The 19,893-nt window shown below is 34.5% G+C and overlaps 4 protein-coding genes across 4 annotated transcripts in view; 2 read left to right on the top strand and 2 right to left on the bottom strand.

Annotated features, from left to right (window-relative positions):
- The window catches only part of LOC133182209 (poly [ADP-ribose] polymerase 1-like), a 550,802-nt gene that overhangs the window by 154,862 nt on the left and 376,047 nt on the right, over window positions 1-19,893 (top strand). The gene's annotated exons all lie outside the window — the stretch shown is intronic.
- LOC133182646 (probable ATP-dependent DNA helicase RecS) lies at window positions 345-2,313 on the top strand. The gene is made up of 3 exons (XM_061317493.1): window positions 345-645; window positions 1,117-1,273; window positions 1,389-2,313. Exons 1-3 carry the CDS (start codon window positions 345-347, stop codon window positions 2,311-2,313), a joined length of 1,383 nt encoding a protein of 460 aa, XP_061173477.1.
- LOC133183583 (uncharacterized) lies at window positions 2,911-6,061 on the bottom strand. Its single transcript, XM_061318523.1, has 5 exons — window positions 5,706-6,061; window positions 5,113-5,404; window positions 4,773-4,899; window positions 4,250-4,380; window positions 2,911-4,078 (listed from the first exon to the last, which is right to left on the bottom strand). The coding sequence occupies exons 1-5, from the start codon at window positions 5,870-5,872 to the stop codon at window positions 3,695-3,697; spliced, it is 1,101 nt and encodes a 366-aa protein (XP_061174507.1). The 5' UTR covers window positions 5,873-6,061; the 3' UTR covers window positions 2,911-3,694.
- Window positions 12,422-13,211, bottom strand: LOC133183584 (uncharacterized). The gene is made up of 2 exons (XM_061318524.1): window positions 12,850-13,211; window positions 12,422-12,654 (listed from the first exon to the last, which is right to left on the bottom strand). The coding sequence occupies exons 1-2, from the start codon at window positions 13,154-13,156 to the stop codon at window positions 12,473-12,475; spliced, it is 489 nt and encodes a 162-aa protein (XP_061174508.1). The 5' UTR covers window positions 13,157-13,211; the 3' UTR covers window positions 12,422-12,472.

Here is a 19,893-nt window from a genome sequence, read left to right on the forward strand (position 1 = left end):
AAGGTACGCTGAAATTTTATTAAGATCATTTTTAGGAATAACAGCCTTGTGCTTTGTTGGTCGAGAGAGCCCTTCTTGTAAATTTTTTTTTAGTTTTCCATCTAAGACATTATTGCAATCTGATTAAAATCAGATCCTCGATGCTCCTTTTTTAACGATATGTCGCTTACGAGTAAAATCAGATCCTCGATGCTCCTTTTTTAAGGATATGTCGCTTACGAGGATCTGAGGAAGCCCAATAGAGGGTCATCTCCTGGTGACCTTTGAGATTTTAATATTCATGATAAATCTGACCAATCAGATTGCTTGTATTTTATCGACATTCGGAAATGTAAAAAAAAAAAATGGCGGACATAGAACTAAAAGTTGCGTTAGAAAAAGTATTGCCATTCTTTCACATTAATGAGTTAAAAAAGGAACAAATGCAGATATTAGAGGCAGTCCTCAAGAAAAAGGATTGCATAGCCGTACTACCGACCGGCTACAGAAAGTCTCTTCCGTTCCAAATTGCCATTTCTGTAAAGAGATTTTTACATCGCGATGATGCAGACGAAAAAATCATTGTGTGTTGTCCCCTCGTCGCATGGATGAAGGACCAAGTGACAAGACTTAACTGTCTTCCGGGCATTAAAGCAAAATTCAGAGGTAAGTTATATAATTTTAAATCAAATATTGTACGGTTGTACAGCATACAAAATTACAAATTGCTTAGGAGCGCTGAATTAACTATATATTAACTGTTTAATACGTTGGAATGTTTCTTGAGTGATCTAGAAAAGGGATGTCCGGACCCCCTCCCCCTCCCTTTTAAATTTCAAAGTTGTTACACATCGTATTAAAGCTATCGAAAATAGCCACTCACCAACCCCTACCAAACAAAAATTATTTCAAACTATCCCCTACCCTTGTAAAATTTCGTAATCTGTGCATGAATTTGATTTCAAGATAAACAACAATTTTTAGTTTCATAAATTTGTAATTCACATAGATAGGATTCAATTAATTAATTTGGAAGTTAGTTGTATTGGCTTTACATGTTTAGAAACTTCAAGTACTGCATGACCATCATATCATTACTAATTGAATGATGTGTAGACCTACAATTTTTAAATATAGGTGATGAAGAGGAAGAGGGTTTCATTTCCAGTGGAGAGTTTGATTATTTGTTTGCTTCTCCTGAAAGTTTAGTTGGTGATAAATTCTTCAGAACAGTTCTTCAGAATTTTGAAGTGTCAAATATTGTCATTGATGAATTCCATACAATCTCAGCTTGGTAAGATAATACAATGTACATGTAATTTAGAACTAGAAAAAAAGCTTGTTGCTTGATTTTCCCCTTTCCATGACCATGCATCAAAATCTTGTTTATTGTTAAGTATATCTTACAGGGGAGATGATGACAATGGAAAAGAAGCCTTCCGAAGATGGTTCCATCATGTTGGAGAGCTTGGATCTTTGTTTCCATGTGCATCAATAGTAGCATTGAGTGCTACATGTACAAAGAGGATTTCTAAAAAAGTAATGAAAATTTTGAATATAGCCGAGGATGCAGTTCAAATATTTTCTTCACCAGATAAACAAAATATTAAGCTTGTTGTCGTAAAAATCCCTAATACTCTTGAGATTGCTATGTCATGGCTTATAGATGCTGTTAGTGAAAACAAATTACCAAGAACACTACTTTACTGCAATTCTATTAAAACTGCTTCAAGTTTATATAGTTACATAATAACTGAAATTCAAGACTGTAAATGTGTGGAAATGTACCATTCAGAAACTCCTTCAGAAAAGAAAGAAATCATTCTTAAAGCTATTCAGAATCCTGATAGTGATCTACGTCTAGTTATTGCAACAAGTTCCCTTAGAATGGGTGTTGATTGTGCAAAATTTTACAATGTCATTTTGTATGGACCACCAAAAACTTTTGTCGAGTTAATTCAGGAAATTGGAAGAGTGGGTAGAGATGGACAAACGTCAACTGCATTATTGTTATACAATTCATTTAATCTGTGCAAAGTTGAAAGTGATGTGAAAAATATAATCAAGAGTGATAAATGTAGACGTTTTGCATTACTTCAGCCATTTCTAAATCAACAAGAACTCGATGATCTGGGTAAAAATACAGGATCATCTCTGTGTTGTGACATATGTGCCAAAGTCAATCCAGATCAGTCATCATTATCTAATATTGAGAAACTACTGACTATAAACTTTAATGATGATGAAAATGTTAACCTTGCAAGTGACAGTTCAGATGACACAGTTTCATATGATTATGTTGAAGATGAATTTTTTGACCATTTTTTTCCGTAATTATACTGAATAATAAATGTTTTAATTTTGTTTTATTCTTTGTGACCCTTTCATTAGTTACAACCAGCACGTAACATAATCTCTGACCAATTAGGCCAAGATAAATAAATAGTGTGTTCCATATTTTTATTTTTCCTAATTTTATTGAGAAAAAAAAATATTTCATAAATTAATGTCCTTCAATAAACATTTTAAATTATTTTATGAAAAATGGCAATATTATTTTGATGTCCATGAAGAAACACACCATTCATTTATCTTTTCCTTATCAGCTTATTTTAACAGTTGACCACTTAAACATGTTAAAAGAATTCCTGTGATTATTCTTTCATTAAAAAGTTCTTTGTCACTAGGTGAACTTTAGGAAATTTGTTGTTTGTCCTCTCCCAACACTGCATATTGGTAAACTTTAGGTCTGTTGGTAGAGAAAGTATTTTTACTCTTCAAAGTTGTACAAAAAAATATAGATATCTGTTTTTTAAAATAAAACTTGCATGCTCACATTGTAAAGAAAAAAATCCGAGTCAGTCTGTTGGGGGAGGGCAAACAAACAATTTTTTGGGGACCTTACTTGAAATGCATGTAACGAAAAAAGCATGTGTTTCAAATATATTTATTTCGCAGTCTGTGATAAGCAACTACTGGTTTATGTCTTACAATTAAAGTAGACAGTCCGTTAAAACATTCATCATAAATTTTGGGGTCATTTTTTATGCCTTCACATTTCAACTTTCGACCATCAACAACGGAGAATGCATTTATTTCTGCAAGTTCTTTAAAAACCTTTTGAACATCTTCCAAATAAGAAGGTACAGTATGAAAATCCTTCCTACCAGATATATCACAAATCACATCAATATGTTTGGTTGAGTTAATAATATGGGGGAATTCCTTGGAGTGTGCTAAAATACTCTCCTTGGTTTGGAAGCCAGAGCAGGCAAATTTGCTGTCTCTATTCAAAAGTTCAACATATTCGTCTAAGGCCAAGTTGTTGTTTTTTCCTCCCTGTAGATTAATAAATCTGTTTGCTGTCAGGCGTTGTTTTAGTTCCTCGCTAAGCAACCCCTCCGTCATTGCAACCAAATGGATAGAACCTATAGCATACTTCGTTTTGTTAGTATAGTTATAAATAGGAAGCTCATATTTAGCTGATTTAATGCTCCTTACACCATCTGCCATGTCAACAGCATCATCCAAATTCTTGTGTAACAGTGAAAGTTTAAAAAGTAGCAACATGTATCCATTTAGTTCATCTTTACTTTTCTTTTTTTCTTTCTTTTGTTTCTTTGACACAGTAACACCATGCATTTTTTCTTCGTGTGCTTTCAGACTGCCAACATACGCATAAGTTTTTTCACAATGATGACATTTCACTCTACCTTCATTGAAATTTGACACCCAATAATTGTCCGGATGATTTTTGTCGGTCACACAATCTAAGACATAATATCAGGAAACCCTCAAAAAAGTATTTTTCAATGATCCTTTCACATATGTCATTTATCCATGAGATTTTGTCTGCATCTGTATACTGGTAAAATTGTTGAGGCAGCGGAATGGAATCTGATAAATTCTCAAGATCCATTTCTTTCAGAAATAAATAACAGCAAATGGCATCTAAGATGGTGTAATATAAATATTTGTATGAACGGTAGACATTTTTCACATCCCCTTTAACACTTCTGTGGTTCAATAAATTTCTGAAGTAATAAACTGTTCCTCTGTCTCCTGCAGATCCGGTATTGTATGTAAGTTTTGCTATTGCCTAAAATAAAATTGAATTTTCTGAAGTTATATTTTTTAATCTAACTAATTTAAGAATTCAACATATGATTAGGAAATGTTTATCTAATCTTAAATTTTAAGATTGATGAAAGGTTTCATGAAGGTAGCAAACCATTATCTAAATAAAATTATACATAGATAAGGTACTTACTTCTAAAAAATTCATTAATCTGTGGAAATCCTCGATTTTGGATATGAAACCTTCTAATCTATCATCAGACGTGTTACCATTAAGCATGGCTTCCTGTGCACACTGAATGCGCTCATCAGTAAGCTGGTCACCTGTTTTAACAAACATAATTAACACATTACTTTTACAGTATCTCATACAAATTTCAATCAGCACACAAGTGGAGCATTCCTTGCAACAGAATAGGTTTTCAAATATGTTGTGTATCAAATTAAACACATTTGTTAATCATGTTAACTTGTACATAAAATTTGATATGTACCCAAATGATACTCAATAGTATTGATTTTCTCAAGAAATAATTCTTTCTGAAATGAATATAGTTTGATTTATTAATACAATGCCTCAGAATTATGTCTAATGATTCTAAGTGCTAAGATTTTATTTCAAACATACAAACAAACCAACTTGCATACAGTTAGCAATGTTCTATCCCTTTCCATTAAGTTGTATGAGGGTATAATAATTGACCACTTATACTTACCACCAAAAAGAACAGGCTCACAAATCTCTCCATCTCTGTGAGGAACATACTTCTGCTGTAATTCTTTTAAGAGCTTGATGACATCCGCTGTTTTGGTTTCATTACAGTCATACAGTCCTAACGGATACTGAAATTTGAAAGCATGTTAATTTATATGATAAGTTTATAACCATAATATCAGCATACCCACAAATCATATCAACACCATATTCCTATCATAAACAAGAATACTTTATGAAAAATTAAATCACTTGCATTGTTTTAATTTGACAATAAATTTAAATCCACTATAAATTCATACCTAGAATTTAATCTTTGCATTTTAAACTGGAATACTTACTTGTACTGTTTTAATTCCTGCTTGATCACTATACTTGTGTGGCAGATGTTTGGGATATATTTTGTCCAAAAGTTTTGAAAGGTGGGGAATGTTCCTGATCACAGATGTTGCAGTAATAAAAACCAATTCTTCCTTCAACTTTTCTTGTTCTTCAAGTGATGGCACGAATTTTTCAAAAGAGATGTCTGCATATTCTAGGTCTCTTTCTGGAGTTACCACAGGTATTTGCACTCTATCTACAGCAATCAATACATTAAACAAATGTATGGATTGTGTCTGGTTCTGGGAGGTCCTTCAAAATAGAACAAGATGTGTATGGTCACTATGATTTGTAAACTTACATTATTATAAATAACAAACCAAACTAATTGAAATTATATCTACTATTTGCTTCCTGATTTTTGATTTTTAAGATATTTAAAAATAGGGAGCACATAGATATAATTTTAACTAGACTGAAATTTCTACTAAAGTGATGCATGTACCTATACTGTTTATCAACACAAACTTTGTATAATAATGTTCTATATTTTTTCCAGTTTTGATTTGAACAAAACCCAATAAATATCCAATAAATAAGACACAAAATTTACCTGTAGGATGGCAGTATTTTTTTATCCCAATTGTCACCAATTAACTGGTATTTTGTTGTATTTTCTTGGCCCTCCTCCCAAGACTTCTTCAGTGCTATGACCTCTGCATCTAAATTTGATATCCAGGTTTCTAACTTGCTGTGCATGGATTTACTTGTCACAGTCATTCCGCACTTGGCTAATCTGTCAATATCCTAAACAAGAGGCCCAAGGGCCTTAACGGTCACCTGAATATATTACAACAATTTCGAAGTTAAATACACTGATAGATGAAGCAATGTGCCCTAAAGCAAGAGAAGTAGGAAGATCAGGATCAACAAAATAATTAGTCTAGTATTCAGTATCAACTCATAAATTAAGTTCTAATATGTCCCCCACTTAACACTATCACCATGCAGACTATTGACAAACTAATAGTGCTTCTGTACTATTTTTATACCCATATTAAGACCTCTAGCATTGACCTCTCTTATGGTCTTTGAAGAACTTTTAATAAGATAAGTTATTTTTGTCTCATTTTTATTTATCTATTACTTACAGGTCTACCTGATTATGAAAACTAAGAAAGTACTTTTTTAATTATACGATAAACATTCTTGCATAATTATCTTCTTCTATTAACCTTTCAAATACATTATTTACAGTGATTAATTATCAAAGGTGAATGGAAAAGGGGAATAACTTCTCTCAGTAGAATACAAATTAATAGAGCCCTGCCCAGGACCAGAATGCTTAGACGAATGGTCCAGATGTTTAAAAATCTGGTAGAAATACGCTTACTCATATCATTTAAACTTTTACTCAGTTTGCTTCCGATATGCCCAGAAGCAGAGAAGAATTTCTCAGGTACAATGCATTTTCACTACAGATTCAACAAAGCCTTACCCTAACACCAGAACCCAAGACCAAGGGTCAAGAAATTTACAAATTTGGAAGAGTTACCCTCATCATCATAACTATGGACTTCAAAGAATTAACACTTTTCCACTATATTATCAAAAGCCCCCCCCCCCCCTCGTTATGCCAGAACCCCTCACACTAGGACCACAAGATTTAAAAATTCTGTTCAAAGCTCCCATTTCCATCATAGCTAAGCAATTTATTTATCAGCTCAACACTAAGGAGCAGACAGGATTAATTAATGATTAATTAATAGAATTAATGCTTTTTCACTATATAATCAATAGAGCCCCCCCCCCCCCCTCCTCAAGAACCCCAAAAACTGAGGCCATATATTTAAAAATTTTGGAAGAGGCATCCTTGTCTATCATAATCATGCACTTAGTTTGTTTAAATAATCTCCAGTAGCAGAGAAGAAGATTTTCAAATATCAATGCATTTTCACTATATAATCAATAGAGCCCCACCCTAACACCAGAACCCCTGACCCTGGGGCCATGAAATTCACAATTTTTGAAAAGGCATCCTTATGCATCATAACCATGCACTTAGTTTGTTTAAATAGTCTCCAGTAGCAGAGAAGAAGATTTTCAAAGAATCAATGCATTTTCACTATATAATCAATAGAGCCCTGCCCTAACACCAGAAACCCTGACCCTGGGGCCATGAATTTCACAATTTTGGAAGAGGCACTCTTGCTCATCATAACTATGTACTTAGTAACTTTATTTAATACCCAGGAGCAGAGAAGAAGATTTTCAGGAATTAATGCATTTTCACTATATAATCTATAGAGCCCTGCCCTAACACCAGAACCCCTGACCCTGTGGCCATGAATTTCACAATTTTGGAAGAGGCCCACCTCCTCATCATAACTATATACTTAGTTTATCACCTTAATGCCCAGGAGCAGAGGAGAAGATTTTCAAAGAATCAATGCATTTTCACTGTATAATCTATAGAGCCCCGCCCTACACCAGAACCCCTGACCCTGGGGCCATGAATTTCACAATTTTGGAAGAGGCCCACCTCCCCATCATAACTATGTACTTAGTTCTTTTAATTAATACCCAGGAGCAGAGAAGAAGATTTTCAAAGAATTAATGCATTTTCACTATATAATCTATAGAGCCCCGCCCTAACACCAGAACCCCTGACCCTGGGACCATGAATTTCACAATTTTGGAAGAGGCACTCTTGCTCGTCATAACTATGTACTTAGTTACTTTATTTAATACCCAGGAGCAGAGAAGAAGATTTTCAAAGAATTAATGCATTTTCACTATATAATCTATAGAGCCCCGCCCTAACACCAGAACCCCTGACCCTGGGGCCATGAATTTCACAATTTTGGAAGAGGCACTCTTGCTTATCATAACTATGTACTTAGTTACTTTATTTAATATCCAGTAGCAGAGAAGAAGATTTTCAAAGTATTAATGCATTTTCACTATATAATCAATAGAGCCCCGCCCTAACACCAGAACCCCTGACCCTGGGGCCATGAATTTCACAATTTTGGAAGAGGCACTCTTGCTCTTCATAACTATGTACTTAGTTACTTTATTCAATACCCAGGAGCAGAGAAGAAGATTTTCAAAGAAATAATGCATTTCACTATATGATCTATATAGCCCCACCCTGGGGCCAGAACCCCTGACCCTGGGGCCATGAATTTCACAATTTTGGTAGAGGGCTCAATGCTTATTACAATGATGCCAACAGTTTGACTGCTTGGTGTACAGGAGTAAAGAAGAAGATTTTTAAAGATTGCATTATTTTTGGTGGTTTTAGCCCCACCCCTCAGGCCCCAGGGGGGCAGGGACCATGAAATTCACAATTTTTGTTCCCCTTTACCCATAGATGCTATATGCCAAATTTGGTTGAAATTGGTTGAGCGGTTTCAGAGAAGAAGCTGAAAATGTTCAAATGTTAACGCACATCGCACGACGCACGCCGACGGACAAAAACGGATAGCAATAGGTCACCTGAGTGACTCAGGTGACCTAAAAAAAGCCTTGAGTTATTACAAATATGTAAACACAATTTACTAAAATTAATAACATAATCTAAGCAACACATATTAATCACTTCATTTCAAGCATTGTAAATCTCTTTATCTGCATTGTCTTTAAAAACATACACAACATAAACAGACAAAGATGGGTATGTTCATTGAACACTTCCTTTGAATGAAAAAATTTACCCTCTGTGTACATCCTCCATGAGCCAAAATGAAACCGAGCTGGTAATGCACCGATGACATCTCTTGATTACGTCCGTGAAATGCTGAAGCTACTGTAAGCATTAAGTTTATGAATTTCTTCTCACCAATGGCAACTGGAACATCACTAACTGCTGACTGAATAACTCTCAGGGTGTTTGGTGCTTTGATGTGAAGCTCCCTTTAAAACTTATCCCAAGAAAATTCTAATATACTGTTGTGGTCTTTTTGCTGGAGAATGCTTCCTGAATTTCTTTTACAGAGTTCTTTTGATTCACAACTAATGATGTGTGACACTGCTGTAACAACCTCCTTCCTGTAAGCTGTGGATACTACAGCAATTATAGCATTTTTGGCATTTCCTGAGGACCTACCATTAAAAATAGCTCTACATATTTTCTGTTCTGTTTCATTTCTTACAAGCTCTGTTCTTCTTCCACTTGGGTATGCAATGGTTATCTGTAGAATGAAAAAAGAATTTACTTACAAATGGATATCATATATAATCTAAACATACATATTCATTTATCAATAAATATTGAAGAAGTAAAAACAATAACATTTATAAAAACAAAATAAATTAACAAGTGATTATCACTTATTCATGGTTATACAGGAATAGCAATATTAAGATATTTCTGGAATACATTCAACTTTTTCTTGCTTCTTGACTTTCATCATTCAAAATGTAAATGTAACTAACATAGTTTTTTGTATTATTTTTAATCTTGACATGGAATTTGATGATAAAAATACCTTAGTTTCATCTATGCTGGATGGTGTTTATATCTGAAATAACGACTGCAACAATCTAACTCTGGAAGAAAAAAATAAGCAATATAAAAAAAAACAAACAAAACTGAAGATTTGTTAGTATTCATTAATTAAAAAAAACAAACGAAACAAAACAAAAACAAATCAGGCTGCAAATAATAGTGCTGTATTACAGTTATAATGATATCTGGATTGAGTTACAGGTTTTTAATAGCTCACCTGAGCTGAAAGCTCAAGTGAGCTTTTCTGATCATCCACTGTCTGTCGTCCGTCACCCTGTTCGTCCGTAAACTTTTCACATTTTCAACTTCTTCTCAAGAACCACTGGGCAAATTTTAACCAAAGTAGGTACAAACCATCCTTGAGTAAAGACCTAGGGAATTTAAATTCTTAAAATGAAGGACCAAGTCCCCTCCAAGGGGAAATAATTAAGAAAAGACAAAGATAGGGTGGGGTCATTAAAAATCTTTTTCTCAAGAACCACTGGACCAGAAAAGCGTAAACTTATGTGAAATCTTCCTGAGGTAGGGTAGATTCTAAATTGTTCAAATCATGGCCCCCGGGATAGGGTGGGGCCACATTATGGAATCAAAGTTTTAAATTGAAATATATAGGAAAAATCTTTTTCTCAAGAACCACTGGCTCAGAAAAGATGAAACATAGGTGAAAGATCCCTGAGGTAGTGTAAATTGTAAATTTATTCACACTTTGGTCCCCGGCGGTAGGCTGGGGCCACAACAGGGAATCAAAGTTCAATATAGATTGTATATGAAAAAAATTTTTATTAGATCATCTCAAGGACAGCAAAGCCATGATTAGTCAAATTAATATGGAAACAACTTTAGGTAGTGTAGATTCAGGTTTGTTCAAATCATGACCCCCCTCCCCTCCTAGGAACAAGGTGAGGCTACAATAGCCAATCAAAGTTTAAATCGAACTTTATGAGAAAAAGTCTTTAAAACTTCACTTCTCAGGAAAAATGAAACCATGATGAATCATTTTTTAAATGTGGAAGCACTCTAACGTAGTGTTTGTTTGTTTTGTTTTGTTTATTGTTTAACGTCCCTCGAGAATTTTTCACTCATATGGGGACGCCACCACTTGCCGGTGGAGAGCTGCAAATTTTGACCTATACTCCGCACTCAGGGCAATTGAGCAGTGAGGGATCTTTTTGGTGCCAACATCTAATGCGACACGGGAACTCGGTTTATTCGGTTTCATCTGAAGGACCGGTCTCCACGTTCCAGTGGGATTTGAACCCGCGAAGTAAGGATCAGCTCCTTACTCCATGACTCTAGAGGGAACACTCTGACCACTGCGCCACGCCGGCGACTCTTACGTAGTGTAGATTCAAGTTTGTTGAAATCTTGAACCCCCAGGGATAGGGTGGGATGACAATAGCAGATCATAGTTTTTCATATTAATTATTCATAGGAAAAGATTTTAAAAACCTTCTCTGAAGAACAGCAAAGCCATGGTTATTCTTATTTATATTGAAGTATACTCTGGTAGTGTAGATTCAATTTTATACATACCTTGGCCCCTGTATATAGGATGTGGCCACAAAAAGGTGAATCAAAATTTTACATAGGAATACACTCGTATATAGGGGACAAATCTGATGAAGAACAACAGCGCCAAAATGATTCAGGTGAGCATTGTAGCCCATGGGCCTCTTGTTTCAATTATTATTTCAAAATAATATCACCTATTGGAAAGTATGGGTATAACTGTAACATGAATGAATCTTAATATACTACCAGATGCAGAAATTTGTAGAAAGTAGTTAACACATTTGTGTATTTTTGTTTTTGTAAATATTTATTTTAGAACATGAAAGTTAATTTATTTCAAATATATATCTTGATCCCCCCAAAATATCGTGGATATGATAGGTATTGGGTGTTGAAGTGGGTTGATGTAAAATTGTAATATTAACATGGTAAACTGTTTCCAAAAAAACATCTTCTGAATTGAACGAATAACGAACAAGTAATTTAATTACTTACCTCAATTTCACCTTGAATGGCTTGAGGATTCACTTTCACATCCTGAAATTCTAGTGATCTCCGTACAGTCTTTGGCTTATCAATATCACCTGTATTAGTTATTTCTTTAAAAGGTGCTATATGGACAGGTATATACTTAACAGCTTCTATATTAAATGTCTTGCCTTTCTTTGCTGACTGCATTACCACTGGACTTCGTAGCATCCGTTTCGTAATAACCTTTCTTCTGGGAGAAGGTAGCTGTAGCAGATGTGTTTCATTAATTTTCCTAGCCATGCTACATATGTTTGCTTTTATGTTCTCGTTTTTCTGTTCAGATTTTATCACACTGTCCACACTTCTATAACATTTCAGGCATACGGCACTGTTGCTTGAAAAGTTGATACCAGTTATTTTATAAACATTTTCTACCCTCTCAGTGGTAAACCTGAGTTTCCGGTCAAAATGTTTATGTAGTATAACCTCACCATTGTCTTTCTTTTCATACTGAATGAAAGAAAACCCGCAGAGAACACAAATATCACTGAGAGCACACGTTTTCGTCGGCGTAGCAGGCGCCGCCATTTTCTACTTTCGTTTTAAATCCTCATTCGTATTGCATCGGGAGTTATTAATAAAATTTTGAATTCCGAAGATTTTACAGAGTCTCGCAAGCGGTCGTTTGATTGGATAATATAAAGGTCACCAGGAGATGACCCTCTATTGGGCTTCTTCAGATCCTCGTAAGCGACATATCGTTAAAAAGGAGCATCGAGGATCTGATTTTAATCAGATTGGACATTATTGCTACCCCTAAATTCTCTGTCACGCACTATGTCAAGCTGGCGTCCAATGTCGTGGACAAGGCGGTTGATTGCTGATCATATGCTCTTATATGTATTACTGTGATATTCTGTTGCTTGTTCTTTTGTCATAGATTGTGCTCTTTTTTCATTGGGCTTAAGTGTAGCCTCTGCATAAAATTTTTCAAGTTGTTTATTCAGCTCAGTAGCAGAAATTTTGTGGAAATCAGTTGGCTGTCCCAAAGCTTCAACACTCCATTCTACAAAAAAGGGGGGGGGCCTTTTTTTTTTTAAATCAATTTATCAAGTCATATTTCATATCAATCCAGATAGCTTAATGGTAAAGCAACCATGCAATTTGTGTGGGGAATTTGGGTTCAAGTCCCAATCTGGATATTAAAAATGTTGATGACTTGATATAATTTACATTTATAAAAGTTAAAACATGCATTTACCTTGAAACAAATTTACTCCCCACTTTGTATTAAACTTTGTAGCTTTTGACTGCCTTCTTTCTTTCAATTCCTGCAGCTCTGTTTCATTAACAGTTTTGAATCTTTTTTTCCTGCAGTCTGAGTCTGGGTCTCTCAGCATGGTTTCCTCTGTTTTAATAGGATTTAAAACCATTTCCATCTCTTCCTCAGCCTCCTTTCTAGATGTTGATGCATCAAATTCCCCATCAAAGATTTGATGAAGGGTTTCCCAGTCAATTTCTTCATTTTCAACATTTTCTCCTACCCCCAGCATGTCAAAATCTGCCATTGTGCAGACGACAACAAATCACAACTCATATAGTTCCATCTTATTAGTGCCTTGACTATTTATTGACATAATTATTGTGTAATTTACCATAAGATAGCAAAAAAAAAAATTAAAAGAATTTATTTAAAATTATTTATTAATTTTTTAAAATGATTAACATTTTACTATAAACTCTAATGTAAACAGGAAATAATGGTAAAAAATAGTTTCGGCTCACTGTTGCCAAGGGGGCGTGGCTCTATACCTACATTCTTTATACTATATAAAAACAAAGACATGTGACTGTTTTGTCCAATGAAATTACACTATCTAGTATAAATTAAGGTACGTCACTCGTGAAATTAGTTATATCAAGGATTTTTTGAGAAGTATATTTTAGATAAGTACTCATATAACATGACTCAAAATCGCAAAGAAAATGGGGGGTCAGTGTGCATCTTATTGAGCTACGGTACAATTAAGTTGACCTTTTTGCACTTAAATTATAACTCTTTGGTTAAGCACTTTAATCTTTTTCATATTTTATCAGATGTAATTATGGCAATGAATATAACCTTATTTTACGTAAAATAGTTTGAATAATATTTATCATTGAACAAATCAGGCAAATTAGTGCGCATAAATTATTGTGTGACCTTTTTGCACTAAACAAAGTATCATATCTGGGTATAAAATATCTGAATAGGCAACAAAACATTTTCTTGTATCAAACTTTTTATGACTTGAGTGCTGATCGGTTGAAAGTATCGTGCTGTTTAAAATAATGAAAGAAAAAGTTGGGATCAGTGATGTAAATTTTGAGATATTGGTCAAAATGTGCGATTTTCAGGCAAAAAACTGTGTAAATTTTATCTTGACTTCTTTAATATATCTTCATTTCTTGGCAAGTTCTGTTGAGTGAATGTGTAAAATTTGTTCTAAAAAGATAAATTGAGACCTATATTTAATATTTCTAGCATATAATAACGGAAAATATTCTCTGCGTAAAAATGTGTGGGACTAAAGTTCCAAGACATTAAATTTAACACATGTGTAGATTTGAATAATTTTCTTCTAAATATCCTTCCACCACAAGAAATAGTTCCTCATAAATCTTGCTTCTTTACGAATTTGTGAGCGGTTTTTTAATTGAATGTTGAATAATTTGGGTTGTTTAATTTAAATATGTTACAAAAATTGAATTGTAATAAATAGTTTTGAAGTTAAAGGTTCTACCTTGAAAAAGAACAAGAGCACACCGATTTCTTCTTTCATCAGTGGGCTAGAGCACAGGTGCTTGTGGACAAGGACCCCCCACCCCCACCCCCTCCCCGAATAGACACCCTGGGTCCAAGAATATTTTTATTCGTCTTTTTCCATAAATTAATCTTCTAGTACACATTTACAATGCATTCCATATGAAAAATGCAAAAAATAACGTAGAATTAACGTTTTATTAAAAAATCGTACCCGCGGTATTATAAAATAGAGAAGGTAAGTCACTTCCATTTGTTAACACTGCACCCCTCTTGGATATCGGGCCTAAAATATCATATACCAACTACATGTCACCAAAATGTGTCATTATATCTTGTTTCAGTAGATATTTTTGTCTTTAATCGTGCTATTTAATTGCCCAGGCATTCCACAATAATCCGAGTATTCATCGTCAAACGTGGAAAATACAAGATTTGGAAATGTCAAAGTAGAAATTACGGAAGTGATGCAGAAACGACACCTAGCGGGTAATTCTCGAGTTCCGAGTGTTACAGAATTAAGGGAAAAGCCAGAGATCTTCGAAAAAGTTCGGGAAAAAATCTGATTAAGAAGTCGAAATCGATTCATTACAATTTAATTTTGCTGCAGATTTTCGAGATGAGTTAGGGTAGTCATCAATATTTTTTTAAAGACAAATATCTACCGAAACAAGATATAATGACACATTTTGGTGACATGTAGTTGGTATATGATATTTTAGGCCCGATATCCAAGAGGGGTGCAGTGTTAACAAATGGAAGTGACTTACCTTCTCTATTTTATAATACCGCAGGTATGATTTTTTAAAAAAACGTTAATTCTACGTTATTTTTTGCATTTTTCATATGGAATGCATTGTAAATGTGTACTAGAAGATTAATTCATGGAAAAAGACGAATAAAAATATTCTTGGACCCAGGGTGTATATTCGGGGGGTGGGGGGGGGGGGGTGGGTCCTGTCCACAAGCACCTGTGGGCTAGAGTGAAATATGAAGATAACGAACAGTATTCAATCTCGAAAGTTCAATGAAACGATACAAATTTGGAGCAGAGCAAACAAGGACTTAAAATTTAAAGGTGGGATCAGGTGCCATGGAGGAGTGAGCATCCCCTGCTGACCGGTTACACCTGCCGTGTGCTCCTTGTCATGATCAGGAAAAAACCGGAAAAATACGTAGACAGTTCAGTGTATAAATAATGGTCTAACAATTAGTATGAAAAACGTCAGTCTGCATTTGACTCAATGTTAGGTACTGTCAAGGTCATTGTATCGACCGTAAAACTTGCGAAATGATGACTTCAAACGAGACTGTTGATATCCTTGTTTCATCAACTTGTTTGTCAATAGCTTGCTTCGTTTCAGAAATTGTTCATACGTAGAGCATGCTCTTGCGTATCGAATCAACTGACAGACATCTATACTAATAAACTAATAAATTTTGCAAATACTCCGAAGCGGGTGCACCAGAGTCCTTACTTACTCCTCTAAGAATATACTAGATACAAGATGATGTCCGTAAACTATATTTAGATTTCACTCGCATAGTAAGTATCGTACATTAAATTAAAAGTCTACTTTCATTTTCTATAAACAGCCATGAAATAGCAAAAACTTGAGTACGGTGGCGTTTCCGGTTGGCGGATCTAAGTTACTGGCAATTTTTAATGAAACTGACAACAAGCAATCGTTTACTTATTTCATAAAACGTCATCACTGAATTATTCAATCAAAACCTGATTTAAATGATATTAAAAAAAGTTGTTATAACCGATTCAAAAGAGAAATGTGCAAATTATTTTTGTCATTCACCGATCTTAATATTGACGGAAGCTTCTAGAACATCAATCCGACATATAGCATCGAGTCCGATGTTAAAAAGAAAAACTGCATGAAAATTAAAAAAAACTTTCGTGTGAACTGTCATCGAAATAATGGTAAATCATTGATAACACTAAAAGTTGTGAATATATTTATATATCGAAAGACTATTACATATATGTAGTAGGCTTTCATAATAAATTTATCGGTAAAATTTGTTTAAATTTCTTTGATATTTTCATCTTAAAATATTCTTGTAAAAGTTGAGGGAACAGTTAGTTGATTTAATCATGTACACAGTATTCCATGTACCTACAAATGACTACAGTTTAAAGAAAAATAATTCTATTCATTGACATTTGAGATTTTTGAGCAGGGAGAAGTTTACAGAAGGGGGACATTTCAAGTGAAAGAGAATAAGGAAGGGAATTGCTGTATTCCAAGAAGTGAAGAATCCTGTCATGTGTGTGAAAATCAAGGTAAAATAATCTAACAGCTTTAATGGTACACATGAAACAAATTTTCGAAACCAGATGCTAACACTATGAGAAAAATAAATACATCATAGTTCAATGTCAAGATATTTCAATAAAGAATGCATTAAATATTGTCATCATGATTTTATTTGTAGATATTGTTCAACTATTTCCACGAGAAGAAGCATTTCCCGACAGGGTACCATGTATGTGGTAATATAAATCCAATGGACATACTACTAGGCCTAGTTACAAGCCACACTTCTGCTCATTCAGTCTACACTCCTTGCTCACAAAAGGATTCAAACCAATATACATACTAAGGAAAAACTCTCTGTTTAGGAAATTGGATATCAATTCAAATATTCTTATTGCTGGGTAGTGTTTTTTTTATGTACTGAATTGGTTGATTTGAATAAATTCACAGTAGTGTAACATTTTTGTTTGTTTATTTTTTTTCCTCTCTCATTTGTACGTTTTAAATTTTAGAGGTGACGTTTAACGTAAAATTGACTTTGGACAGCCTATATATAGAGGATGTATGTGCAAAGACCTGTGCCATAAAGTAGTATTTCCACAAACTGGAAGGCTTTATGATGGTCGTTGGCATCATGGCGTGCGTTTAGAGTTTTGGCTGCAGCCCAGCATTTGCCCAAATTTTTCCCTAAAATGTCCCATACCAATTTGATGATGGCTGTAATATTTTAAAATATTAATGATATAATAATATTGCACCTTAAAAATCATGTTACTTGCCATGATTTTCAAACATACCTTTTTCATATTTATTTCAAAGAGACCAAGTCCTGGAACAAGAAGGATGTCTTGTAGATCTTTTTCTTGCTCAACAACTTTGTTGCCAATTAGGTAAGGCAGACCATCACATCCAACTATTGTCCATTTTCTGGTCTCCCCTGTGGTCTCTGCCTTTATGGATGTAAGCACTTCCTTAACAGCTTCGTAATAGCAAGGATTTTTTGCTATTGGATTGCCCATGATGATTTTTGGCTTAAATGGATGGTTGTGCTCTACGAAGCTGTAAGGGTCCTCTTAAAGTCTGGAATTTACACTAGGTAAGTCTTCCCCCCTCTTCCGTTTTCTACCCCTGACGCCCTCCTCGATGCTGTCTGTTGGCCCTGTCAGTCCTTCCATTTGGCTGTTGTACACTCTCTACTCTTTCATCAACGAATTGCAAGCGTAAATTACGAAAATTTTTGCGAATTTATCTTAATAATCTGAAAACATGTAAATATGTGAAGACAGGTTTTTTGGATATAACCATTGCCTGGGTGAGAAATAAGAGTTTTGCTGTAAATGAGAAATTTTATAAGGAAATATGTGAACGATGGTGGTAATTGATATTATATAGTTTTGTTATCGTAATTAACACGCCATCTCCTTCTCAAAAATTTGGTTGTTATCAAAGAAGGTTTTAACGTCCTCCACATCACTGATGGATACTGGATCCCCTCCCTGCTGGGTATCCATGATACGATGGACTGATTACTACCTCTTGGACTTGCTACAGAATTCATGGTGCAGATAGATTTACTTCCAGAGAAGTAATGATATAATAGATTTTTAAATGTCAGAGGCAAAATTAAATTAGAAGTTACGAGTGAATAAATTTGCTCTAATGCAAAAATAAAAGCTGCTGTCTGTTTTTCTGTCAGGTCCTGGATTTTTCTACCAGATACCACACAGAGAAAATGTATAACCGTATGGTTTCTGTCTGATAACCATTTGTTGTATCTAAAGAAGACAGATATTCTGTATCGTTGTATTTCAAAGATAAATGCTTACAATCATCTTCTATGGATTTTTATGCCCCCGGATCCTGTCTGTCTGTTTGTCTGTTTATCTGTTGTCAATTTTAACCTTGCCCATAACTTTTGATTGGTTTGAGCTATGACTTTCATATTTCACATGTGTATTTCTTGTGACAAGGCCTTTCTTTGGGTACCATCATATTTGACCTTTTGACCTTGACCTTGGAATTTAACCCACTTTTGCAAAATGTTATGAGACTTTAACCTTGGCCATAACTTCTGAACAGTTGGTGCTTGGGGTTTCAAACTTCACATGTGTATTCTTTGTGACAAGGCCTTCCTTTGGATACCAACAACTTTGACCTTTTGACCTTGACCTTGGAGTTTGACCTACTTTTGAAAAACTTTAACCTTGGCCATAACTTTTGAACAGTTGGTGCTAGGGCTTTCATACTTCACAAATGTATTCCGTGTGACAAGACCTTCCTCTGGATATCAACCTTTTTGACCTTTTGACCTTTACCTAGGAGTTTGACCTACTTTTAACAAACTTTAACCTTGACCATAACTTTTGAAATGTTGGAGGTAGGGCTTACATACTTCACATATGTATTCCTTGTGACAAGACCTTTTTTTGATACCAACCACTTTGACTTTTGACCTTGACTAGGAGTTTGACCTACTTTTGAAAAACTTTAAGCTAGGCCATAACTTTTGAATGGTTGATGCTAGGGCTTTCATACTTCACATATGTAATCCTTGTGACATCACCTTCCTTTGGATACCAACCCCTTTGACCTTGACATAGGAGTTTGACCTACTTTCGAAAAACTTTAACCTTGTCCGTATCTTTTGAACAGTTGCAGCTAGGACTTATAATGAGATAATTATCTCGATATAACGAGTTAGTTATTTCGTTGAACGAGATAGTTTTCTCTTTATTTCGAGATTTAATAGCAATACAGGAATAAAAAATGGCTGTAGTTTTTAATGCCATTGAATTTTTAGCTAGTAATTATCAGTCTCATTTAACTTTAACAATTCATAAATGGTTGAAAATTTAATTTGCTCTGGGGTTTACCTATGATTAAATCTTGAAATATCTCACTGTCAATAATCATATTTTGATTAGTAAAGCAACTATAAGGCGAACAAAAAATTAATTTACACATTAATTCATGAACGCCTCCTCAAAATGTTGCATTAGGACGCGATATTTTTATGCCCAGGAATCGAAAAATCATGGGGGTATATTGTTTTTGTCCTTTCTGTCCATTTGTCTGTCTGTTGTCAACTTTAACCTAGCCCATTACTATTGCACTGTCAAGGGTAAGGCTTTAATATTTGAGATGAATGTTCATTATGACAAGATCTTTCCATTGGTACAGAAATTTTTTATCATGTGACCTCAACTGTGACCTTTGACCTACATTTGAA

Source organism: Saccostrea echinata, unplaced genomic scaffold, assembly GCF_033153115.1.
Source record: "Saccostrea echinata isolate AGI-Se365-2 ecotype Australia unplaced genomic scaffold, CSIRO_AGI_Sech_v1 ptg000009l, whole genome shotgun sequence".
NCBI lineage: Eukaryota > Metazoa > Mollusca > Bivalvia > Ostreida > Ostreidae > Saccostrea > Saccostrea echinata.